Here is a 26,178-nt window from a genome sequence, read left to right as displayed (position 1 = left end):
TAAACAGTTGAGTGTCACAACCAGCGTACAAGGATGGGGAACAGGGCTGTAGGACACGTAACGCAGTTGTAGCAGTCAGCTACATTCAGTCCATGGCAGGAAGCAGACATGAATTTCATTACCTTGGTAGACGGAGGCTTGCCACCGGCTCATCAGAGGTTTTGCAAAAGGAGCTTTAACCTGCTTGCTGAGAGCCATCATCCTTGCTTTGCCCCGTTCGTACAGGCAGCTTCACCACTAGCATACCCTCCTGTTCTTGTTTGCTCCCTCACACCTGGAAAGAACTAAATGGGATGAAATTCAACAGGAATGAGGCCTGGGGCCTTTGTTATACCAAGGTGAGGGAAGAGAACCGAGTGTCTCTTCCGGACTTACTTCCCAGCTCAGATTTTAGAAGGTGGAACAATTGTCTTGGTGACACAAATATTATTCCGAAACCGTGGGTAACCACAAGGTAATGGTGGACAGCAGGACTACCCGATCACATTAAGAGTGGTCCTAGCAAAGGTCAAAACTCATTACCTACACCAGAACCACAATATTTCTTTGTACGTGTTCTCCTCTGTTTCTAGTGTTCTTAAGAGATTATTCCTACATATCTCTCAAAATACACCAGACTGGATCAACTTAAAACTAAGTGGAAAGCTTTATGCCTTCAGATATCCTCATTCGCTTTGTGTAAGAAGAGCAGGAGAAGGTCAATGGAATTTATTTTTTTTCCCCAGCAGAAGATGCATCTTTGCATACCAAGCAATAAAGTTTACCCAGTTATTCTTGTCATTTGCTATGTCAGCACTTCTCTCTCTGTAAAAATATTTGCAAACAAAGCCAGGCCGTGAGCTGGTAGTCAAAACAGAACGTACCAGAGCAAAGAGATGGTAAATAGCAGGAGAATGAAGAGGAAAAACAGATAATTCTCTGCGTGAGTAAAACGGCAGCACTTGAGCAGAGAAAGAGGCGTGAGTGAGAACAGAGGCCACCAGCTCTTGAAACTCCTTGGCTCTACTAGAATAGTCCTCTGGACTAAACTGTGGTTAAGTCCACCCAGATATTTACTCAGAGCCCAATATTTGCGTTAATTGGCAGTAAGACACTGAACAATATAGTCTTGTCTTTAATTAGCTAAAACAGCATTAGACAAAACACAAAAAATCTTGTCTTTTGAGATCATGTAATTTTAATTAAAAACCCCAAAATAATAGCTTTGGCCGTCCCGGATCCTTCAAAAATAAAGGATGTCTCCTATCCTCTCCTACCAGCCTCACCTGCCCACCTTGACGTGCGCATCACCATGCTCCCTGGTCCTGCGCCCACACCAGGGCGCCCAGGCCAGCCACGGCGACTTCTCCTTCTCTCACTGCTGTGAAACGACGACTCGGTGCCAAATCCACCGGGGCGACTTCTAAAACCTCGCTCATCATCTCAACCCATTTTCTTTCCCTGCTTTCTGCTGCACCATCACGCACATCCTCATCTGTCGTTGCTGGCTTTGGCCTAGACTCCAGCAGGAGTGAAAGAGTCACTAGAATAACTGTTCAGACATTGGAGAACAAGCTTTAATTACAGCATGCGTTTCTGGTGCAAGTAATTGGCACGTGAGTTTGAGACAGAAAACACACGCCCTGCTCAGGGGAAGGGAGCTGATTGAATTACCTGCGGCAGAAAACAAACAAAAGGACGAGGAGGAGGAAGCAGGTCTCCAGTGAAGCCACTCACGCACCAGGGTTTTTACCCTGTCGCTGTATTTTGAAGATCCGCGCTTATTCTCACCTCCCCTATTATCCTAAATCAGGCTCTATTGCATCAAAGACAGAAAAAATTATCCTTTAGGACCAGGGTACAGGAGAAGTCAGGATATTTAGCTCTGCAGAAGGAGCAGGGAGACCAGCGGCAATGCCAAAGCCCTCCTGGGACCCCTCTCACACAGTTGGCTCAGCCTCCAGGGATTCAAAGTCGGCTGCTGCCATCTGTTGACACCTTCCCACTGCAACAATAAATACGTATTTCTCTTAATGCATGGCAGGCGGTTTGAACACGTTTTACCCTATTATTAACCAACAGCATAAGGCGCAATGGCAATCGGCACCTGGAAATACCAATCATGTATCTGACAGCAGAAGTGAGACCAGGCCGTACCCCCAGATGGGCCACCAACCCTCTCCCAACTACTTCAGACTTGGTAATTTTCACAACTCAAATTTTAAGTTCTGACCCCATTTTACCACCTGTGACTGGGACCACTGATGCCCACCTTCTTGTGATCAGCTGAGCCGGTACGGAGGGACTACAGGCAGCGCAGCACTGCCGGACACTGTCCACACCATCCCCAGACATATCCGTACCGGCCTCTCTGCAGCACAGCAGCCGGGCAAGCGGCCACGCTCACACCGACCAGGTGTTCAGCTTTACTCAGCAAGTGGAAGCAGATCTCCAGCCAAAAGGCCAGGACTTCTCTCTACACTGGTGGGTACGGAGGTGACACAGCCACTTCCAGGCTCGTTCAGCATTAGACTGCGAGGTACCCAGGGCGACACCAGAGGTAAAGCTTGCCAAGTCAGGGGTTTGCAGCACAGACGCTTCCCTCTGGTGTCACCCACTCTCCCAGTTTTCCCCACACGAAGGTCAGCTGCCTCTGTCCCACAGGGGGCTCCTCCGTCATTAGCATTCCCCTCTGCTCCACAGGTACCAAACACCTTCTCTAAACGAACACCTGGCCTCGACTGCCGGTTGCAACTTGTACTTGGCCTTTTTTCCACGCTTGCCTCTCCCTGTTAATCCCTTTATTACCCTACATGATAGTTAACTTTTACCTACAAACACTGCTTTCCCAAGGCATACCAGAAAACACCACTGAGGCTTAAAAAACAAATACCACTTTCACATTTTAAACGTCTGAGAATAAGAATTTCTGCAAACCCGTTTAAAGCAGTTGCATTGCAGGGCACGTCACAAGCCCATGTGTCAGCTCCGGAGTCCCACGTCAGGAGTTCCTTGGATCCCAGCCAGCAGCCATTGCCCAGGAGCAAAGCTCTCGTCAGCGAGGCGCAAGCTCAGAGATCATCTTCTGAACTCGGATCAGCTACATCAGCTTCCACGTGCGGTAAGCCAGCGTGTAGTTACATGTGTTAGACACACCGTGGAAAAGGCGCATCTGCTGCTGCACGCTTCCCTCCAAGTCACTCTTCTTACGTTGGAGCTCTAATTTGCATTTAATAATTCTAAAAAAGTTGTCAGGCTGGCTTGTGAAATAATTATCAGCCCGTCAACGGAGAATATCGGAAATTCTCTTACTTCAGAAGTCTCTGGGTAGTACAGGACATACAAACTGGTCCAGAAAACCCAAGTGTATGTGTGGGTCCTGTATATGTCAAACTATCAGGGAACTTGAAGCCATAGTAAATTCATCTAAAGGAACCCATAAGCATCACTGACCTTCTTCCATCAGGCATCAGAAATACGAGTTCTATTCTGGACCGATAAAACCCAATATTTTATAAAAAGGAACAGCGGAATCTTGGTGTATCATCAGGGTTACTCTGAGCAAGAAATACAAAAGCTCGTGTGTGTATCAGTGCTTAGTAACGCAGAATTATGCCCAGTAAGGATAGAAAAAAACCCACCTGTAACAAAATAGCTTGATTTGACAATTTTTTAAAAAAGGGGTCAAGACAGACTACTTTTGACTTTGTAACTACTCCTTGTAATTCAGTGCACAGATATTTATCTTCAACTAAGCAAATTTGTTTCAAATCAAACTGAGAGCCATACTGATCACATTTGAATGTTTTGATGCCATCTGCGCCCCATACTTTGTGACCTTAACCCATGCGTGACTGAGACAGAACAGGTAAACCAGCCTTTTTTATTATTCCCCTGCTCTTCTCAGTCAAGCTGCAAGCCTCTGTTACAGGATGCCAGCGTACACCACCAACCACATACTGTAAGCACTCCTCCATGGATCTGTTCCCAGCTTCTTGTTCCTCAGGGAACAGCCACCACATTCAGCGAGACTCTGCTGCCTGTCTACAAAAACTCAAGACCCTTTGCTTAGCAGTATCAAGGTCTCTTTTTCTCCATAAAAAGTAACAGCCTGAATGAAACAGTTATAAACTATGGAGTTTAAAGACTTCTTGCCTGAAGAGTCACTTCCATCCCAAGGCTCTCCAAAAAGCTTTGTGATGAAGTACCACCTTCAGGGTACAACACTTCTAACTACCTAGCAAGCACCAGGATGTATCACCAAGAAGTAGAACTGCTTCCAGCTGTTTGCATCAGGAGAACCACAAATTCAATAGTTTTAAAGCCTGTTGAAAGAAGTCTGCCACATTTCAATAGGCTCCTTCCTAACAAAGGCTCCAAACAAAGCAAAATAAGGCCAGGCATTTCAAGGACAACGCAGTCAGCCCAGAGGCTGGCTTCCATTCTCCACCACCTCACAGCAGCTCTTCAGCTGTAGTCACCCGCTCCGTGTACTGCTTTGAAAGACATCTGCTGGTTTTTCTGTATCATCAAGTACACGATGCTGTCGTGCGTCGGATGCCTGAAAAAAAGGCCAACAACTCATTCAATACTAAACATTCACTACCTGTAGGTTCAGATACCCTTATTTCCTTGCTACAAAAAGTAACTTAAAGAAATCCCAAGCAGTTACATCTTCATGACAACATGTAAAGCAGCTGCACAGGAACTACCCTACCCAAAGCTGGTGTTCCAAAAGACTTTCAACTAGAAATTTGATGGGGGAAAAAAAATAAAAATATTCACCTCTCTACCTCAGTTACTCCTTAACACTTTAAGATGTGAAATAAGTATGTGATCTGCAACGAAACTCCAACCGTCTTAGTTATTTCCACAATCCCACATCTCCTAACTTTCTAACCCATAAACAGGAAATATCTTCTGGCAAGGCATCTGCTGTTGTTTAGCTAAATAGTCGCATACATGTAACTCTGGAGACACGCATATCTACCCAAGACGCGATCCCACCACGTGACAGCCGAGTACGTAGTTGAACATTAGAGTTTCCCTGCTAAGGCTATTCCGTAGGGTGACCTGTAACTGTCATTCAAGTGGTAATTATTGAAAGTATGTTATATTATTAACAGAAATAAAAGTTGTGACCACAGGTGGTGCGGAACCCGAACATTATTTACAGTAAAGATGGAACTTAAGCACTACTGAAGAGCCGTCTGTTACAAGCACTATCACAGGTAGCGTTAGAAGTCATTAAAATACCGACTGGAAACACCAGAGTCCATTTGAACAATTTATTAGTATCCTCTTTTTTTACAAGTTTTAGAAAAAGAATCCCAGGATTTTGCCTCCTGTGTGTTTTCGCCTAGCCTCCTCATGGTCCATGATGCCAGCTGAGGTTGTCAGTACAATGTACCTGTAAAGAAAGAACAGATACTCAGTTTATCGTTTTGTCCTATGCTCGTGCAGAGTTGACAGCACTAACTTCAATTCTGTGTTACAACAGTACCACCTGTTTCTGTAAGAATGGGCCTAACACAACTAAGATCAGATTATTAGATGATGAAAAAGAAACTCCGTTCACGAGTACAGCCCTGCATCACCCAAAGGACATTTATAGGCTTCCGTTCCCCAAATATGTGCCTCAGTCTCAGCAAGAAGTTCTCCATCATGTTCCCACTGTAAAGTCAGTTTGGCTGTTGTAGCAGCAGCAACTCTATCTACACAAAGTCTGCGCCTATTTTAAGCAGACATTTTTCTTCAGAGCAGGTAGAGTTGCCATGGTGCCAGACAGCTCCTCACCTCGGAGCACTCCATCTCGGTGTTTTGAACACTGCGCACAGATGCAGATAAGGATCTGGATCGACAACTGAAGCAGCCTTAGTCATTGCTAATGCCAACACTGGGATTCTCAGCACACTTCATCCACACAGCTTCGTGCCTGAGAACCTCTTGTCCCACCACTCTATAAATACTCTTAAAACTCGATACGACAACACACACTAGTAAGTTGTATCGGTACAGCTAAAGCAAGCGGCTCATCACTGGAGCTTTAAGAGCAGAAATGACAAGGAACTGTTCACCCTGCCTTTGATGGGACAGGCTGGCTGAGCCCCTGAAGACTCTTCCAGCTCTGTCATCCTGCTGCACTGAGATTTATTACTCTTGACTCAGTGAATTTTGGGAAGGAAAAACATACTGCACAGTAAGATTTTCTGTGTGTGCAGGTTTAATAGAGGCTCTGAGTCTCTCATCGCTTAATATCTAAACAACTCATACACAATCAGGACGTTTAAATTGAAGTAGTACGACCTACTTCTAGTGACCTTGTAACTACATGACTCCTCCCCATCTGTAAATGGACATTAATAAAATTAAAACACGTAAGATAAAAAGTCCTATTTTACAAGTAAACTGTAGATAGATATGGCGAAACCAGTATTTACCAAAGCCAAGCAAAAACAGGTCTTTGATTAGCAGTGCCCCTTTAAAACTGGTTAAAAGGGCATTTATATGGAAGATGGATTTTTCGACCTCCAGACTGATCAGAAAGGAAAGGCATCAGGCAAGTTAACTCAGGCAGTATGAAAGCGTAGTAAAAAACCCAACATTTTTACGTACAAGACAGATTTTACTCTTCTCCATACTTACCCAAACTGACGTGAAGGCAGTAGGTTGTTCTGCCACTTTTCCAAATCCTTCAGCTGAACATCAAATCTGGGACTGATCACACCACACTGTAAAACAGAATTCCATTACAAACTGAAGACCTTTATAAACAGGATTTGCACATTTGTCATTCCGATGTACTGGATGAGAAAATTTAACAACTGCAATTAATATAATTTTGGCAGCAAAAGATTAGAGTACCAAGAAGCACGCTCCATTACCCATAATAGGAAAGAGCGCTTCCTCTCAGGTAAGCCGAGATGCGCACACAGCTATTCAGCTGCTACTTCCTTAGCCTTGCCTCCTCCTCCTCGCCTAAACAGAGTGACTGACACTGCTGCTGAACCTAAACAAACTAATGGCTAGACCTGGGAGAGCACAAAAGCACACTATAAACATTATTAAGCATCCTTTATCATCAAAAATCCTGTGATTACTCAGGGACATTCTACTTCTAATCATCACACAGAGCTAGCAAAAAATACCTGTAGATTTTACACAAGGAAAAACTAACAAGCAGCAAGTCATTGAAGTTTTCAAGTTAACCCTATTACGTACTGACCATGACCACCACTACCACCCCCAGTTACCTCACTGGATCCAATCATCTTAATAAGTACCAAGAACAAAACAGCATACCTTGCTGCCACTGACAGACATTTTTCTGAAACAATCAACTATTCCCTTATTTCAACTATTGAGAGAAACGTTATATCGAGCTGCACCCTGGAAGATCTGTGACAAAATCATCATAGAAGAGCTCAAGGAACACTACACTCATACCTGACATACAGTATTTTTATTACAGACACATAACACTAGTAATTTGGGTGGTGTCAGAATTCTCTGCCTACTACACTCAAGCAATTTTCAGCTGCAATATTTTTTCATTGTGGAGATACCACCCAACCTATTTTGACCAAGTAATTTTTTTATTTCTTTACTAAAGAGTCACCTCTCACTTGAACAGCTTAATTGGAAACAATGATGCATAACAAGTCATCACAGAACTACACAGCTCAGTATTTTGAGACAAAAGTGTTTTAAAAATGTCCAAAACACACATGAATACTTCCTAGGCCCCAGGAACTTAAAAATCACCAATTAACATAACATTCAGGTTTCCCTCAACCGCAAGTAAAGCCCATCTAGCGGCATGAGGTTTGTCTTCTCAACATTTACAGGTATTAAACATCAACTGGAAAGCAACTCAGTTTCTATCTCTTAAGACAAGTCTTCCAGATAGCTTAAACATCAAAGAAACTGAGAAATCACCAGGTAGCCAGAAAGCTTTTAAAGAGAGAAACACGCAGCACTTGCAAGCAGACTTCCCTGAGAACGCGTCTTACATATTCAGAGTTTAAAAGAAATTTAATTAGTCAACTGTACCATTATCAATCCAGAAAAATTAGCAAACATTTAATAACCACTGATAACACCCACATTACTCCCATTTACATGGATCCCATAAATACCACCTTCTTTACTAGTAATTATTTCAGAAATGGAGTAAACATTAAAAAAAAAAAGTCTCATTTAAATACCTTTGTAAGGAACTGAATTCAGGAAGAGGAATCCTACCTTGTTGAGTCTGCCTGTGAGATTGACAACAATCTTCCCAGCTCTGTGATCGTCAATTATCTCAAATTCACCAATGTAACCTACAAAAGATTAGCAAACAGACAAATCAAATATATAATACTTAGCTACATTAATACAACTCAATTAACTATGTTGTACCGAATCAGTCCAAACCTCTTGATTTACTTTTAGTCACAAAACACCTTAACACAACAGCAGTCACAGAAACCATAAATGAGAAAAAAAGTCAGTGCTGTGCGCTCCAGACTTACCGTGCTTCATCATCACAGTTAAAAACCGGACGATTACTTTGGAGCACGGCCTAATGAGAACTTGGCGTTTCCCACGTTTCTCTGCATTGTTGATGCTTTTGAGAGCATCGGCTAGAACATTCATGCGCACCATGGTGCCTGCAGGGAAAAGGAGAGGCAGTTACATACACCAGCTTTTCAGCACAGAAATATTGAGCAGTGCACTGTGTTTAAGTCTAATTTTAGACCTAAAAGCTCTGAAAGTTACATCAAACCTTAAAAAAAGCACTCTTAGGCTAAAAAGCAGATCAATCACATACTCAGGTATGCTCAAACGGATTCACAACTATACTGACAAGTCAGGAAGTCTGACACAGTGATTTAAACTTGGCTTTATCAACACACATACACAAATATTTAGACACCACCATCTAGACAACATTTCATCAGTGTGATGCCTTTTCCAGGTGAATCATTTTGAACCTTAAAACCCAATTATGCAATATTAGCACTCTTCAAGAACTAGGTCATAGATGGTATTAAACGTAACAGATACTGCCCAGCTTACTTATCTGCAAAAACCTGCAGGATGCAAGTGCAACACAGCACTCTGGAAAGGAAACTGGGCATCAGCTCTTGCATTGCAGGGATAAAGACACAAGCCCCCCAAGTACCACAAGGCATGACAACGCTCGGTACCGCGGCCCCATTTACTAACAGAGCCAGTGCTGGCGGACCCACACGGGAAGGTCCCCCGACCCGGGCCACAGGGCCACTCCCGAGCTGGACGCGTCCTGCGGCACACGAGGGCTGCTACCACTAAGCCGGGGACCCCCAACCGAGCAGGCCTGGGTAATTTCTGCCCGCGGGGGAAACGCGGACAGCGCCCCCCCGTCCCGAGGGCCGCCCCCTCGCCCAGGGCCCGGCCCACCACCCGCTCCCCGAGCCCTCCGCTACCTCCTCCCGGGCCGCGCCGCACGATCCTCACTCCCCGCAGTCCACAGACACCGCGACCCGGCTCCCCCACGCCCTGCCCGGCCCAGCCTCCCACCGCACCGGCCCAAGCCCGGGCCCGGCCGCCGCGCCAGTCCGCGCCCCCGGCTCCCTCCTCGCATCTCTGTGGAGACCGGAGCCACGGGTAGGAGGGCGCTTCCCCCACCCTGCACTCCGGAGGCTCCGGAGAACACTAGGGGAGGCGCCGATGGCTCAAAACGAGCCAGGCCGGTCGGGTGCACCCTCAGGGCCCCGGCGAGGCGGCTGAAGGCGACGGCGGGGCGCGGATGGGGCCGGGAGGCGGCGGATGGCGGCTGGGACCCGCCGCACCCCTCAACTCACCGGTGCAGCAAGATGGCGGAAAAGGAAGAGGCCGGGCGCCCGCGCGGGATTATGGGAGGGCCATGGGCGCGAGGTGGCGCGCGGCGCCCGGACAGATCTCGCGAGACTTGGCGTCCCAGCCTTGGCCATCCCCATTGGCCGAGAGCCGCAGATCGCACTTCCGGAGCGACGGCCCGACGCGGGTTCCTATGGCAACATAGACGCTGCGCAGCGCGCGGCCCTACGGCGCGGCGTGAGGGACAGAAAGGAGGCGGCGCCTGAAAACGGGGTTCAGCGGAGGACAACGGAGGAATTCCTAATATCGCTGCTTTTCACCGGAGTTTTAACGGGGCCACGTACGCGGGAAAAGAGCGCGGCCACTCCGCACCGCGAGGGAGCGGAGGGGGCGAGGTGAGCAAGGCCGCACCGAGCGGAGGGGCCGGGTTCATACCCAATCGTGACTTAAAGGAGGAGCGGCCGCGGGTGCCGCAGCACGGACGGGCGTCGGTGAGGGGCGGGGGGGCCGCGGGTGCCGCAGCACGGACGGGTATCGGTGAGGGGCGGGGGGGCCGGCTCTTCACACCCCGCATTTCTTCCTGCCAGCGACACGCCACCCCTAGCTCCCGCTCTCGACCGACACACGCATTTACACAACCGTCTGTGCGTCCACAAAGAGCAAGACTTCACGAAGTTCCTCTTTAGTCTGTATTTACCTATTCGACAGTTACAATAGACACTGAAGAAAGTTCATTTTAAAACAGTAAACTTTTAAAATGCATTAACACAGGTTTCAGCTTTTTAAAGAAAAAAATTCAGTTTTTAAAAAAGAAGGGAGAAGTCATAGAAAAGCACAAACAATTCAGACAGGCTTATTTACAGAGACAAATCTAGCATATTCAAGGTGATTTTGTATACAGACAACAACATTCATAAAACCAAACGTGCTACATGGCTCCACGACAACAGCAGTTTTCAGAACAATCGGCTGTTAAGGTAACACATACCTTAACTCATTTTCTACAGTCTCAGTGCAATGAGTTGAAATTTACGCTACAGCTAAATAACTGAACTACAAATTTATATATTCCAGACCCTTAGTCAACAGATAATCTGGTATATGCAGCCAAAAAAAGCAAATGGATTCAGTGAGACAATGGGACCACCTTCTGCAGCAATTTTGGGTATGCACCCTCAGCCACGATCATTCTTATTCAGCCAATTGTCCTCCTTCCGCAAGGATCAGTAGTAATAAGCCTCCAAGAAGTGTAAGCTTTCAGAACTGCCTTTCATACTTGCTGTAGCTACAAATTAATGATCAGTGAAACTACCACAGTTACAGAAATGCTATCACGCATTACAATTCTGCTGTTCCTTGAGTCGGGGTATTTATTTACAGGGCCTCTTAGTTTGGTGAAGACACTTAATAAGCGCCGTACACCAAAGGTCAGGATCTTCCCTCTAAGATCAGCATCTTCCCTCTAAGATCAGCTGCAGAACCTTAGTCAAGCACAGCCAGAGACACAAACCCACAGCAGTTGCTAGAGTGACATTTTCACTTCATCAGGGAGCCAATAAAAAAAAAAAAGCCAGTGAGCGATACAACTTCTATCATCTTAATTATATGTTAATTCTCAAAACTGTTCCCAAGGAAACCTTTTACAGGAGTGAACAGCAGTTAAGTCTTCATTCATTTTTCTTTTCCTTGTGCTTGAGAAGTTTGTTTATCTCCCTTTTCGCCATTCCAACATACTTTGTAATGATCCCATGCTGGTTTAGTCCAGGAAACAGCAGCAAGAAACTTACTAGAGATTAAAAAAAAAAAAGGGGGGGGGGGAAATTACTTAATATTCCTTTAACAAGCTTCTGTTACCTTGCAATTCCATGCTTCCCTTAAACCCCATTAACTGCTTGAAAACTGAAAAATAAACCCCTGCAAACCCTCACATCGTTTCAGGCAGCTAACAAAAAAATTACTTCTTTTTTGCATGCTGCATACTTACCAATAAGATAGGTCAGAAAGAGATTGTGAACTTGCTGTCCAATCCAGGCAACCACCGCAAGAGAGAAAAGCATGGTCATGAAGTACTGAAAAATGAAAAGGGAACAGTTATCACAGATCTGTTGGGAACTCTCCTCCTTCTCTTCCGTATCCAGCAACACTTCAACATTTAAAACTAACTTGAAGTTTGCTGGCTCTTCCATGTGCGATACCTACGCATAGGCTTATTAAAATTGAGATTACAGAGTCTACAATTGTATGTTCTCATTTATTTTCAGACCACCAGTTTTACAGGATGGCAGTTCTTTTCTGTCCACATATCCCTTTGAGTCGCACTACGCCATCCCCATTGACACTTCAGCCTCGCACAGTACCTGAAGCTGTTTTCAGGACAGTAAACTCAGTAGTTCCTGTACCTGACACATTACTAAGATCTAGCTTTTCAGACAGTTTGTGTACACTGGAAAGAAGCTGTGTTTCCAAAAATTAACTTATCCAAAGAAACCAACTTTAGCTTTATCTTAATATCAAGGGTATTGCGAGTTTTAAGTCATGTATCTTGCCACTCCAGGTTTGAATAAGATGTGCGACTGGCACTAAGTCACAGCCAGAACCGATGGTTCTTGGTTTGGAATGCCAGTTTACTCAGACATGTGCCTTGCTAAAATACTTAAGACAAAACAAACCAAGTAAAATCTTAAGACGATTGAGATGAATTCCTGGAACTCAATACCATTTTAGGTTTCTCTTCCTTCAGCGTGAAGAGACGTTTCCACCAGCCAACAATTCGGCGACGAGATTTTACCAAGTTGCTGCAAATCTCATGAAATCTTTGCTGCTGTTCTGTAGTCCTTTTATTGAAGAAAAAAAGACAGAAATAAGAATTCAAGATTTCATCTAAAATTTAAAAAAATCTTCCACAGTATTTTTCCAGCAGTAAAAATTTATCCAGTACTTATCCTGGCAATTGCTTCGCTTAGTTTTAGACCTTATCTTTATTGAGCATTGTAATGCAATTGCCCATGTAATTTTTCTGTACGCTGACTCTCTTAAATTGATTCCTAAAGAGCAACCGCATCCAAACCAGAAGACCACTGATTTCAATCTGATACCAGTGTGATACACGCAAGTCATACACACCCAATACCCACGTGTATTACTTTAGCTTTTATGTTGGTTCATTATTAGAGAACATTTATCCACTAGTCGTCTTAAAGCAGCTACACTAAAATTTACTTTTAACTCAAAATTTAGTTTAAATAAGGTTCTTCTCCAGCTTACTGTTTTTACATAAGCCTCACCCTTCTTCAAATCTGTTTCAATCACATTCCTATTCTCCGCATTACTCTTCTCCTTCACCGTATTTACTACTGCCACTCTTTCCGAACATATAATCCAATACCCTTCATAATTTTAGTTCTCGGTATCTATTACCCATTAATTACTAAAAACTAGTTCAGCAGAAATAACTAGCATCCTTAATGGAGAGTAAAGAATGTGCCTACTCCTTTGACAAAAATTTTATTTTTCTAGAAGAGAAGGAATAATAAAGATATGTTGTAGTAGTAACATTTCAGAAAAAAAGAACGATGAAGGACATCTTACTAGTGTCCTCAATTCACATATTATAGATTGCCAATTTCTTACTACAGTGACTCTAAAAAGTAATCATTTTAAATTTACAAGTCAGATATCCATTTTGATAAAGTTCATGATTTATTTACACTCAAGTAACTGTTTTAATTCAAGCTTTCCTCACCATTTATTAGAGCCAAAGATTCTAGGTGCAAGAGCAGGAACAAGATAATCAGCCAAACAGAGGAACATAACGAAACAGGAGACACCTGAAAGAACTGATGGGTCCAAGTAGTAGATCATTCTGCAGAAAGAAGATAACAGAAATGATTTCTGGATGCTCAGACTCCAAAATAATAGACATATTTAGTTACCTCTTCAGATTGGCTCAGGACTTCAAACAGTAGACCTACCCTCTTGCCCAACCTCAAAAGATTTTGTATTTGCTCCTATTACTAATAAGAAGAGGTTTAAGTACTTCAACAATTATTACAAAGATATACAGATAAAAAAATTCAATTTTCTTAACGTACTAGATAAGAAAATGCTACAACACAGCAAGCATAGTATGAAGTTCAGCAGAAGGAAAAATTCATTATTGCTCTCTCAGAAGTTGACATCTACCAAACTTAACGCTGACTGCAAGATGAGGATGAGTGAGTGAACATGTGAAATAACCAGGTAGGGTGAAAGCTCTAATCTTGTTGGTTCTTAAATAAGTCACAGCATTCAGATCCATATGGGTTGTCATTTGCTCTGCCTCACCTGTGAGAGCTAACCAAACCTGTTCTGGACAAGGAGCCGTAAACCTCCAATTAGGACAGTGTTGTGCTTTTACATACGAAGTGTGCCATCACTCAAATGCAGCAGTATGGGTACTGGACAAGAGCTAGTTCATCTTTTAAGTGTCTGTTAATGCTCAGCTGTGCCCCATGCTACTTATCTGCACTTAACAGAACTTCCTGAACATTGAAATAATAAGTAAAGAAATGGCAGTCCATTGCAGGGCCAGTCTTTCTATACATCTGTCACAGTGCTACTGCGCTGAATGTCCAAGTTCATTTTTGATGAAGTACCAATTCAGAATCTGAAGTAGTTCTGTCTACTTCCTCAAAGTACTATTCAACACAAGGTCTTTCCTGCTGCAATAACAGAATTTATAACAGAATACGGTGAAGTTCATGCAATTACTTCTTTTAAAAGTTACTTTTCAGTTTCATTTGATTTCCATCCTCCTCACCTCCCTTGAAGACCATAAAATTTATACTATTCAGAAGACCAATCATCCCTACCTCACCTGGTTCAACGCTTATTTTGGTAACTCCCCTCTTCTCCTTACTCCAAAAACACATGCAACTGCCCAACTCCACAGCTGCCGTGGACACTTATCTGTACAAGGCAGGCTGGGGTCATCTTGACTACTACCATGTTAGGTAAAAGCATGTACAAGTGCCTCCAGCAAGCCAGTTCTGTATCTCCAATCCAGAGACGGGCAACATCCTCCCATCCTGTTGACTGAAGGTTACCTGCAGTCTTTCCTTCTCCTCCTTTCTCAAAGGATGGCACAGAGAATGTAAAAAAACCAAGTTGTGCAAAACCCATTGAACTCATCCTAAACACCCCACCAGAGATGCAGAATAGGAAAGTTTGCCCTATGGAAACACATTTTCCAAAACAATATTACTGTTGGTTTGGGGAAAAAAGCCAAAGGAGATAACCAGACTTGACTAAGAAGCAGGATACAAAGGATGAGGGCAGAATATGAACACACCAATGAATAACATACAGCTGAGCACAGTAAAAAGCCACAACAACCACTGCTGGCAAATAGCTTTTGCAGAAAGCACTTCTTCCCCTCTGAGCAGGATGTGACTTGTGTTACTTCCTGTACTTAAGGTTTTTGTTTTCAAGAAAGTTCACACGCATTCAGAAACAGAACCTGGAGTAACAGCCTTCCTATTAGATTTTTAAAGACGTCTTACTAATTTATTTAACAGCTTTGCTACCTGCCATCAAAGTGCAGTGTTGTCCTAGGCTCCCTCCACAAGCTACTTACAGAAAAGAAAAGGAAACAACACTCATCAGCGCCAGAGGAAACCAGGCTCTCTCCCAGCGAAGAACTTTATCAGTCAGCAAAATCACTTCTCCCCATCCTTGCAACTGCTCTTCCAAGCTAGCAGTTTCTGAAGCCTAGAAAAAAAGAGGAGAAAACTCTTTAATTACTAACCGGAGTATCAAATGAATTCCCACAGTCAAAGTAGCTAAAAAAAAAGTGTCATAATTAAAGACCCCAGTCGCAAACCTTTCTGAGTAATTAGATTACTAATAATATTTTAAGTTTTATACTGAGTTATAAAACTGCAGCAGTGATACTTTAAAACAGTCAAGATCCTAACAAAGTAGCAGCATATGTTATTAGACCAAATGCTACCTCCTCCTAGATTTTGCCAAGGTGTTTTCCCCTAATCTCACATTTATGATACTTCCTCCCCCCAGATTAGTAGAAAGTCAAGTTTTAAAGCCTCTCAAGTTTTCAGCATCAACATCTGGAAAATTGCAACACGAGAACTATTTAAAATATATGTATTTTCAAAGACAACTCTACTATCTTAAACTGAAGATTTCTAGTTGCTGTCCAATGCCAGTTTTTTATTACGTGGAAGATAGATAAGAACTCAGAATCCACAGTAGAGGAAAGTTACCCAACTGATCACATTTGGACAGCAAAGACAGTTTTTCCACAGATTGCCCAAGACAGTGATCTGGCAGCCTTTAAACTCCTCTCCCTACATTATTCCTACATTCCTCCCTACCCATCTTCTGCAAGGTGGCCCTATCTGCTCTGGCATCAACTCACTAAGCAGTTCACCTGAGGTGTTCTACATTTAACATGGCTTAATAGTTTCCCCTCAGTGGGACAAGGGATCTCAGAAATGACAGAACTCAGGTAACCACGATCAGAACCGATCACTACTCAAGCAGTAAGAGGCGAAAAGTCATCAAGACCTGCATATGTGCTGTGCAGAGATAGCAGAGCAGGTTTCACTCTCAACTGCGTGCTACGCTTACTTCAAATCAGAAGCCTGACACCACTAGAATAACAAGGACAGCTGAGTAAAGCTACCATAGTAAAGACAATTTTCTCATACAATACCATTGGAAACTATTTGAAAACTACAGGTCAGGACAAAAAAAAGGAGTGGAAAACTATCTAACATGCTGCTGAACACCGTCCAGTTATCATATCTATTTCATGTTATAAACACAAACTGTCACCTGGAGCAAAAATAAGCAGTGTTTGTCCAGAATACATTTTATGGCAAACTGTTTTGCTTTATTACCTCTGGCTGTCTGCATTTAACATCATAACCAAGAGAAAATTTACTGGGAAAGAGACTGGACTATAACAGTGTTATTAATAGCAGCCTGTCTCTGGCAGCCTAGAAGACAACTATTGTAAGTTGTTTTCCCCCTGGGCCAGGTAGAGAAAGCTTGAGTCAGCTTTTGTCAACACCACTGAATTCCAGAGCCCATCCATCAAAAGTGCTTTTTCATTAATCAAACAACATAAGCTTCCATAAACATGAACTTCTGCTCCGAAAGGGGCATCCCTCCCGAGCACTGCACTTGGTTTTAGCACTACAGTTCTGTGCACTTTTCTGCAGAAATCCGCACCTCCGCGCTATGGAGAGTTTGCGTCTCCCAGGCTGTACAGCCTCTTGCTGCAAGAAACAGCACCGATCAATAATGCATCCAAAAGCTTCCCTTCTTCAACCCCTTCACATGCTTTTACTCTGATCTTCCCATTTCTTACAGCAGCCGTTTAACATTACAGACATAAACATACATATGCTAGTATTTATTTAAGTTTTTAAGTATTCAAGCCCACCCTTGACATATCTGTTAGGCTAGGCTAATCGCCCAGCTCTTGCCATTTTCTCGCATCGTTGAAGCATTCGATAATACAGCCAAAGGCTGTTGAAACACAAAGACATGAATATTAAACGCGAGCCCTGCACATCAGGTAAAGCCAGACACTGTTATGAGCTCCGGCCTGCCAGTAGCAGCCGTGCCCGCTGCCAGGACGGCGCCTTCTCAGACCCAGCCCCCGCCGGGCCCTCAGGCATAAGCCGATCCCTACACGGGAACCTTTCAGAAGCAAAAGCGAGCACAGGGAGGCCGTTCCCCCACGTTTCACAACCTCGGGGGGCGAGGCGGCCCTCGCCAGCCCCAGCCGCGAGCAGGCCCGGCTCCCCCGCTTCCCTCAGCCGCCCGCAGGGCCGAGCGGCCGCCGGCCCTTCCTCATGCACTGGGAGGCAGAGCAGCTCCCCAGCGCCAGCCCCAGGAGGGGGTACTCGCCCGGTGCCGTGCCACCCGCCCTTACCAGCTGGTAGACGCTGTTGTTGTCACCCTCCGCCATCTTGCACCGCCCTCACACCGCCGCCGGCCGCGCCCTCCCGCATCGCGCCGCCCGCCGCCCTTTATAGCCTCCGCGGCCCTTCTCGGCACCCTGATTGGCCTTCTCGAAACGCAGCGCGGGCCAATCCCCGAGCTTTCGTCGCGCTCCATCGACAGTCGGTTGGCTGGTGAGATTCGAACAGCGACAGCCGACCAATCAGCGTGGGGCCTCCGCGCCGCCCCTCCCTCCTCCGTCGCAGTGCGGCGGCGGCAGGAGCGGCGGCGGCTGAGGCGGGATGGGCCGGGGCGGCGGCGGGCGGCCCTGGTGGGAGAGGGGCTGGCAGGCTGGGCCGAGCCGGGCCCGAGGCGAGCGTTGGCGGAGGTGTGGCGCCGGCTGTTGCCTGTCGGGCGGTGAGGAAGCCCGGCAGCGGACCGAGGAAGGCGAGCCGGCAACCCAGGCGTCGGCACAGGGATGGTAGCAGTCACTTCCCCACCAGGACTTATAAGGATAAGGCTTTTGTTTGAAAAAGCCTGACCCGTATAAGCTGAACGTGTGATTATTAGGATGCAAACAAATAGAACGTGCTGTGCTGTCTAAAAAATGCTACCTTGAGATACACCGCGTGCATACGTGTCCTATGCTCTAGGCAGAGCCTTCTGATGGAGAATGTTTCAAGGCTACCAAGTAGCCCGTTAGTGCTGAAATAACATGGCACTGAAATAACACAGTCACTAACAAACTTCCTTTGCCTTAAAAGTTTTGCTGTTTTTCCAGCACAGGTATTTATTTATTGCATGCGACCGCTGGGAAGCAGACAGTGTGTCAGCTGTGGACAGCAGAATCGCAAATACAGGATTCCCCCATCACCACACAGGAAACAAGGCCAGGCTGGACGGGGCTTTCAGCAACCTGGTCTAGCATGAGCTGTCGCTGCCCAGGGCAGGGGAGGTGGAACTGGATGGTCTTTAAGGTGCCTTCCAACCCAAACCATTCTGTAAGTCTATGACTCTATACTGATGAAACAACTCCTAACGTCACGGGAAGGTTCTCCAGCTCTGGACACCACCACTGTCTGACCTGCCTGTGATAATCACCATCTGTCCAACAACTTGCTTTATTTTTTTCAGAAGCTGTAGCAGCATGGAAGTAAACACAGGAGAAAAACACTGGGATGTAAATATTTTTTCTGACTCAACTTCCTAAATATTTGTCACGTATGTTAAAGAGCTTAATCACAATCCCTAGAATGTAATGCAATTCCAAAATGAAGGCAAAGAAAATATCATTTCTGGCACCAAAACTGCAATAGTTTTCTAACCCACCTCAGCAGCTCGATGAGGAGGAAAAAGAGAAGCACTAAGGATGATACTGTAAAAGCAAAAGCATGTCCGTACTGAATTGTTTGATCTTTTACAGGGTGTTTTTCAGACTCATTCAAGATTGCATGTAAAGAATAGCTACTTTACTGAACACCTTCGAAGTTCATTTACACTTTGATAAAAGCTAAGAGTATTTCTGTGTGCTGCTTTTCACTTAAAAATGATGGAGTGCACCCTCAAAATCCATAATTGCACCACAGCAAAGCTCAAACAAAAACTAATTTCACAAAAAAGCAATACCAGCAATAATTCTGATTAGTCTTTTGAGAAGTACAGATACAGGCAGAAGGATGATGCATTGCTGTTCCTAGGAGTATTTGCAGTGTCCTGCAGAGGCCACCTCTGTGGCTATTTGACAGGATCAGCCTCCTCCTGGTTTCATCCATTTGTACGATTCTCACCGCAAAACCCCAAGCACTTACCAATGAAAAAAAGCAGGATTTCCATCATCTCCAGCTACCGGCAGATTCATTATCCTCCAGCTAGTCTTGCAAATACCAGCTCCCAAGTCAGTCTACCCTTGGAGCTCTTCTCCCATCTTAGTGGGCCCACAGAGGTGCCATTTCCTCATGTGAGTTTCTCCAGAGCTCAGGGGGGAAAGAGGGAGACGCGAGCCCCACGGGACACCCTCATCGCCCAGAGACGCAAAAGGAGACTGGCCATCGCGCTGCAGGGAACAGGACAGCACGGGGCCCTGCCACGATACTCAACGGCCCCCTCCCTGAGCAGCCAGCCCTTCGGAGGCACAACGTGAAGTGAAACACAGATGTGTATGTATATATACATGTATAAATTTAGTTATTAAAATCAGAGTCCTAATGTAGAAGGCAGAGAATAGTGACAGCAGTAGCTCAGAGCGGAAAACCTATTCATCACCCCCCATACATTACCTGAGCTATAGGAAGCCGGTAGTTTTCTGTACGTTTCAGTGACGCAGCTCATGCTGCAACGTGTTGCATCCTTCCTAGGCTGAGATTCTCTCTTAGCAAATGCACAGCAACTTAAATGCCCAAGCTACCTTCAAAGCTCCTTTAAAAGGAGCAGTTTAATTGCTCTGTGCACTTCAGAGACAAATTTTCCATGTTAGGTATGATGAGTGGGTGGAGGCCTAATATAATAAATGCATCTCAAACTTTTTTCTTATGGTATTAATAAAAAATTAGTCTGATGGATGGCAAAATTGCTCTAATCAGCTATGCATTTAAGTACATACAACAGTAGTTTTATGTAATATCTGTGTTTACAATGAAATTCTTCAACTAAAATGTTAACAGTATACTCATGAATGACTATTTTCCACTAAAGAAAAAAAATCTGCATGTGATAATTGGGTACTGTGTTAAGAAAGCAAAAGATGAATGGCAGGTGTCATCTTAAACTTTTTTCAGGGGTGTCTCTGTTAATTTTAGGAAAAGCTTGCAAAAAAGAAAGGAAAAAAAAAGCACAAAGAAACCTCTGAAGTACTTGAGTGTGCTCAAACAGGATGGCCGAATGTACTAGGTGCAGAACACACTGATGAATAATTGAGGCAAATTAACCTTAAGGACTACAGCATTTAGAGAAACGGAGCTTAAACCTCTCCAACCCCCTCCAGTATTTCTGAAGGAATACTTGTATAGGTGCTTTTCATTCAGATGTCACAAAGCACGAGCGTTAACTGTCGCCAATGCTTTTATAGATATCTCATTCTTTTTTCCTTGGAAAACTAGCTCCCTCCCTCTGATTTATATCTCATTTATACAAGAGACTTGAGGCTTTATAGATATTTGAAAAGTTACAGATAAAAAGTACTACTATTTAAATAGACTAATCCCTGAAGGCAAAACTAATTGTTGCAAAGGAACAGATCATGAAGCCCCTACAAAGTACCAAAATAATTTTTTAACTGTGCGTCTGTTATTTCCATTTCAGTTATATTAATTTGACACTGCCATTATTTTGCTGAAATAATCTAAGACACCACTAATGACTCCAGTTTAACACATCCCAGTGACCCGTCTGGTAGAGCAGTGCCCACATCCTGGCTTTACAGAGGGCGGCGGGCACGCTAGTAACTGCGTCTTCAAAGGGCTAAGAACATCCCAACCACCAGCCCATGGAACTGGGAGGCCGCATCAACTTAAACTTGATGAACATAGTTTCAATTTGACTTTTAGAAATTAGTCTACAGCATGACGCTTGGTTAACACTTACTGCAGGTGAGCATCACGCAAAAAATTGCCACCAACTGAACAGTTTGACTTTCATAGCTTCAGCTGATTATGTAGTTACAAAGACTCGATTCTTGATTTGCATTATTCTAGGTCTGTTTCACTGCAGAGAAAGTGTCTCAGTTTTACTGGAAAAAAATGAAGTAACCTTCTATCTTTATAAGAAACACATTATCTTTTAAAAGATAATGTAATTAATGCAGTCTTATTTAATCTGCATTATAGGTTTAACCAAGACTGTACGAATTTGCCGTATTTTCAACATTTACCGAGAAAAATGTACACAAAAGCACATTAGTTACACAAATTGAAGTCTCTGTAGAATCCTGCACTAATTAGGGACTTGGTCTGTATTGGGCACTTTATTCTCCCCTGGAATTTTCACAACCAGAAGTAGTTTTGCATACAAGGAAATTATGAATACGTGTTCTTTTTTGTTTTTTTAAAACTTTATTAAATTATGCAGTAAGAACCCATCTCCACACAAGTGTTTCATTTCTGGATAGCAGAGGTATAATACATGAGCCACAGGTGAGTGCGTTACCCCTCCCTTCCCCCCAGCTTCCAAGAAATAAAACAGCACGTCTAATACACTCTTGTCCCTATGGTGCTCCAAACAGGTTGTTCGTAAGGTTATTTTTTAACTGGAGAAAAAGAAAAAAGGATCAACAGTGTCAAGTGTCTTGTTCTGCGTATGAATGTTCTTCACTGCAACATTCAAACACCTTCTTCCTTGCAATGCACGGCGCGGCAGAGGGGTCAGGAAGCAATGGCAGTGGAATGCATTTGCACAGGTATCCTTAGATATAGAGCCTGGGACTTCCCTAGAGTTAATCAGGCAATCAGAATGCAAAAAAAGGCCGTGTGTCTGCTGAAAATTCTTACACTTCAAAGTGCGTGTTCACGAAAAATTGGCAACAGAGGAGAAAGTGAATTCTAAGACCTACTGAGGAGGCAGAGCAGTTAGCATAGTGCAAATACTGAAAATAATACACGTTCTCCTATTACTTACGCCTGGTGTTAGTTTATGTTACCTGAAAATTACCAGCCAAGCTTTCTACTCAGATGAACTGCTGCAAACCCATTCAAGTCAATGAATTTTACGCCAGTAGTAAGCTTGGCTCAAATCCTTTAATACTTAAATTTGGATTGGAAAAACGCTGTATTTAAAGTGTGTTTTGACTCTGAAAAGTGACTAAAATGGCATGAAGGATCTTCCCCTGTTTATTGTTTTTCAGCAACTGTGCGTAATGAATTCACCAAGTTTATAGAAGAGAACCTTTTTATACATTTCTGCTTTAGCTATCAGCACCTGTAAGATCCTGTAGTTGTAACTGAATCGTGTCAGGTTTATTTGCTCTAAGAAAAGGAAGCTGCCTTTTCCTAAAGGTGTCCCACTTTAAAAAGGAAGGAAGAAGTCCTTTAGACAACCGAGACACAAGCAGGACATCGATCTAAGTAAGAAGATGCCATTTTTAAAGAGACTTTTCTGACCATAATCACACTTTGAGTGCAGAACTGATTGGAAAACAAAAAACCTTGTTGGAAGATTCACTATGGATGCATTATTGAACAACCATCTACAGAAGTAATATGGCAAAGGAAAGTTACTTTGCAGAAATCTTTACAGATCTAGTTGAACAAAAACTGGACAGTCCTTCATTTCTTGGATTATACGTATACCCCTGTGAACTGAAGCACTATAATTTACAAGTGTAAACTAAAAGTATTAGGAAAGTGAAGTAAAAAGCGTATCACTCTACCTCCACCAGAACATCACTTTATTGTTTATCTGTCATCAACAATGTAAAACTCTACTAGATACTCTATCCTGGTTTTTAAAAAGGTAAAGATTACATTGGATTAGCTACGTCGTACGAAAGAAACTACAGCAATCACAGTAGAATGAGATTGGAGGGACAATTTGAATTACAAAAAAGTGTACACTGCAAGCAGAGGGAAGTGCACATTAAATCAAATGCCTGTAGGATTCATTACTTTTAAATGCACAGTGACAATTTTGAGAAACTGTACATAATAGAATCACAGAAATGACTTTAAAATAACCAAAATTACATTGTGCATTTGACCATCCAACTCATAAGTAAATCATTGATGTTCTATATTTTCAGTGCTTTTGGAAAATTTTTTTACCAAACAAAATTTAAGTTGTTAATTTGACTAAACTGTGAAGTAGAAGGATTGAAATAAAAAGTATATTGGAAGTACGCCTAGCCTACAAGAATAAGCCAAGAGAGGTGTATGCAGGGAGAGGCTGGGAGGGAGGAGAGAAAGGAAAGAGGAAAGGGAGAAGAGAACAAAGGCTTTTTCTTCTATCTCAGAAGTTCTTCCAATGCAGCGTATATCTGATGTACAGCTCTTTGCTTTCAGTCCATTTCTGAAGTTTACATTTTGTAGCCTTTTTCCGTACTAACTGGTCGACTCAACCAGCGCTGTTGCCACGCAACAAGAGTAACAAGAATCTGAATGCATCAAATCTTCCCTTGCTGTGATTTCTTCATGGCCCCATTTTTTTCTGTTTTTCTTTGAACAGTGTTCGGTGTTTCCTGAATTGTTCACAGGGTCAGGTGGAATTGAGTTCCAAATCACTCTGCGGTTTGTAGCATCCCGATTTCTTTCTGCGGCTAACCCCCAGACACGTTTGCAGTTCTTCCGTAGCAGAAAGACAAACCGTGTTGCTCAAGCGGTGAGCTTTCACCCTTGACCGCGGGGGTTGCAGACCATTGTGTTTAGCGTATCCCTGAGTGCAGCTATCCTGCAGGATTCACTTCCCAGTGCACCGAGATTTCCTAGGTTTCCTCAGATTAAGCCCCAGTATGCATCACCACCGACTGTGGTGCGGCTACGGATGCCTGAGGCCGAGTTGATTCTAGTGGATGTCTGACCTCGCTGAACCAGACCGATCTGCTTTCGCCCTACTCATACCCAGGCAGTCCAACCTTCATACAGCTGAGCCAAGTTATCTAGATTAGTTGCTTCCTTAATCACAAAGTCAACCTATTAAAAAGGTCAAACAAGTAATTAAAAATAAGCTAGATTTTTTAAAGTGTTTAAGCGATCTTAAAATTTACTGTCGAATGTCACCTGCAAACGCAAAAATTCAGTCAAAAAATTCTTTAGTAGCTGTAAACTTAACCTTACATCACGTTGTGTAGTCCACATAAGAAATAGGAAATTGTACTGGAGGGGCAAAAAAAAAAAGTTGAAGCATGATCTCATTCATAGCCCCTTTCTTGAGAACAGACACCACAGTTTCCCAGAGGCAGGAGCGTGGCTGTGTTACGCCAGCAAACACAGACAAGGTCTGTCCTTTAGACAGCTGCACAGATCTCGTGTTCTCCCTGGACATCAACAGCTGTGTAACAAATGTTAGCTTACCAGTATACAAAAGGCAATTTTATCCAATTTATGAGCTTAGATAAATCGATGACACAGAAAACAGCATTTGACAAAAAAAAAAAAAAAATGAATGCAGCAATACAAGGCAGCAGCATACCTTGACTTGCATTGCAATATCAATGACAGAACTCAAAAGGGGTCCCCCATTCACAACAGGATTTCAGTCTTTCAGGCACACTTCAGCACGCTTACACACGCGCTTCCCACCAAAAGTCAAAGCAAGGACCGGTTTACTGGTACTTTACCATTTTCAACTCACCTGTTCAGCAACAGACATTCTCCTGTTGGGATCCACATCTCGGCCCTCTAACTTGGCTTTGACCCGCTTCCACACGCTAACTGCATATGAATTCCTTTCCTGCACGGCTAAGGGTACAAAAAATGAATTCAATTTCACATTCTGGCACAGAAGCCCCCTGAGGTGTTTGGTTTGGTTTGTTGTTGTTGCTGTTGTCAGTGGTGGGTTTTTTGGTTGTTTTGTGTTTTTGTTTTTTTAAGCCCCGCATTTACCTTTTCCTGTTTTAGGGTCCCTGGCTGTCTTTTTGGGACTACAGGCAACACTTTTGCCAGCTCCTGGGACTGTGCTTGGAGGAGTATCTGCTGATGTGGCGAGATTTTTCTGAATTAGCTTTCTTGCATTCTGCGACATCACCTCTGGCTGAGTTTTCTGCCCTGTATTGCTACGTACAGCTGTAAAGAAGGTTTAAAAGCGGTCAAAGTGGTCAAAATAATATATTATAGACACAAGAAAAGGCACAATTAAATGTGTATCAAATGCAGCTATCTACTTCACTACAAATGCATTTCAAACTTGTATTTCAAACTCTGCACCAGTTGTTCACTTCAATCTTTCTGTTTTCTAATTTCTTTCACTTCATAAACAAGAGGTTTTGTTCCATTGCAAAACATTTATTTACATGAAGCTAATTTTTATGGGCTCTCTTAACCTCTGATTCTCTCATTTTGTACAGCAGTTATAAAATACAATTCTTGTTCTTGAGAGAAATCAGGAACCTGTGCTTCGTCCAAATATTGACAGTAGAATAATCCTTTAAATTGAAAGAGATCCATACTCATAAGGAATTTTATTCATGTTTTGAACTGTAAAGTAATGAAAATTTTGCAAACATGAATGCATTTTAGGGGTTTCAGAATTAACTCCAAAGTCGTCATAAATTTTAATACTAATTTCAACGGAAATTACAGTTCAGCTGATATACGTGACAATGCATTCCATGTATTCTGGGCTTTGTCGAGTGAATTCAGATCTCGAAGGCTATGACCAAGCAGTCATTTAGCATACAATGCAGCACACGTGCTGAATGACTTGAATTTTATAGACATGTATAATCTTATACAGATCGTTTGTATTCCAAAGTTTAATAACAGTTATGATGACGTCTCTAAT

The 26,178-nt window shown here is 43.5% G+C and overlaps 3 protein-coding genes across 6 annotated transcripts in view; all 3 read right to left on the bottom strand.

Moving 5' to 3' along the window:
• Window positions 1–5,253: 5,253 nt before the first annotated feature.
• On the bottom strand, window positions 5,254–9,933 carry RPS15A (ribosomal protein S15a). 2 transcript variants are annotated; one of them, XM_054213159.1, is made up of 5 exons: window positions 9,810–9,933; window positions 8,496–8,633; window positions 8,224–8,303; window positions 6,625–6,710; window positions 5,254–5,389 (listed from the first exon to the last, which is right to left on the bottom strand). In XM_054213159.1, exons 2-5 carry the CDS (start codon window positions 8,626–8,628, stop codon window positions 5,296–5,298), a joined length of 393 nt encoding a protein of 130 aa, XP_054069134.1. In that variant the 5' UTR covers window positions 8,629–8,633; window positions 9,810–9,933; the 3' UTR covers window positions 5,254–5,295. The 2 variants fall into 2 exon arrangements, with proteins under 2 accessions (XP_054069134.1, XP_054069135.1); XM_054213160.1 differs by lacking the exon at window positions 9,810–9,933 and adding an exon at window positions 9,432–9,584.
• A 546-nt stretch (window positions 9,934–10,479) lies between these two features.
• On the bottom strand, window positions 10,480–17,859 carry ARL6IP1 (ADP ribosylation factor like GTPase 6 interacting protein 1). Its single transcript, XM_054213158.1, has 6 exons — window positions 17,747–17,859; window positions 15,419–15,552; window positions 13,547–13,666; window positions 12,521–12,638; window positions 11,789–11,873; window positions 10,480–11,590 (listed from the first exon to the last, which is right to left on the bottom strand). Exons 1-6 carry the CDS (start codon window positions 17,780–17,782, stop codon window positions 11,472–11,474), a joined length of 612 nt encoding a protein of 203 aa, XP_054069133.1. The 5' UTR covers window positions 17,783–17,859; the 3' UTR covers window positions 10,480–11,471.
• A 3,896-nt stretch (window positions 17,860–21,755) lies between these two features.
• Window positions 21,756–26,178, bottom strand: part of SMG1 (SMG1 nonsense mediated mRNA decay associated PI3K related kinase) — a 68,466-nt gene continuing 64,043 nt past the window's right edge. Inside the window, exons 61-63 of one of the 3 annotated variants that reach the window (XM_054213155.1) lie at window positions 25,281–25,460; window positions 25,030–25,136; window positions 21,756–24,368 (exon numbers count right to left, since the gene is read on the bottom strand). In XM_054213155.1, the coding sequence (XP_054069130.1) occupies window positions 24,291–24,368; window positions 25,030–25,136; window positions 25,281–25,460 (365 nt within the window). In that variant the 3' untranslated portion in view covers window positions 21,756–24,290. The remainder of the gene's footprint in view (window positions 24,369–25,029; window positions 25,137–25,280; window positions 25,461–26,178) is intronic. The other 2 variants (XM_054213156.1, XM_054213157.1) reach the window with 2 other exon arrangements.

This window comes from Rissa tridactyla, chromosome 8 (genome assembly GCF_028500815.1).
Source record: "Rissa tridactyla isolate bRisTri1 chromosome 8, bRisTri1.patW.cur.20221130, whole genome shotgun sequence".
Classification (NCBI taxonomy): Eukaryota; Metazoa; Chordata; class Aves; order Charadriiformes; family Laridae; genus Rissa; species Rissa tridactyla.
Note: the sequence above shows the minus strand (reverse complement) of the source record. Positions and strands in the feature narration are given on the sequence as shown.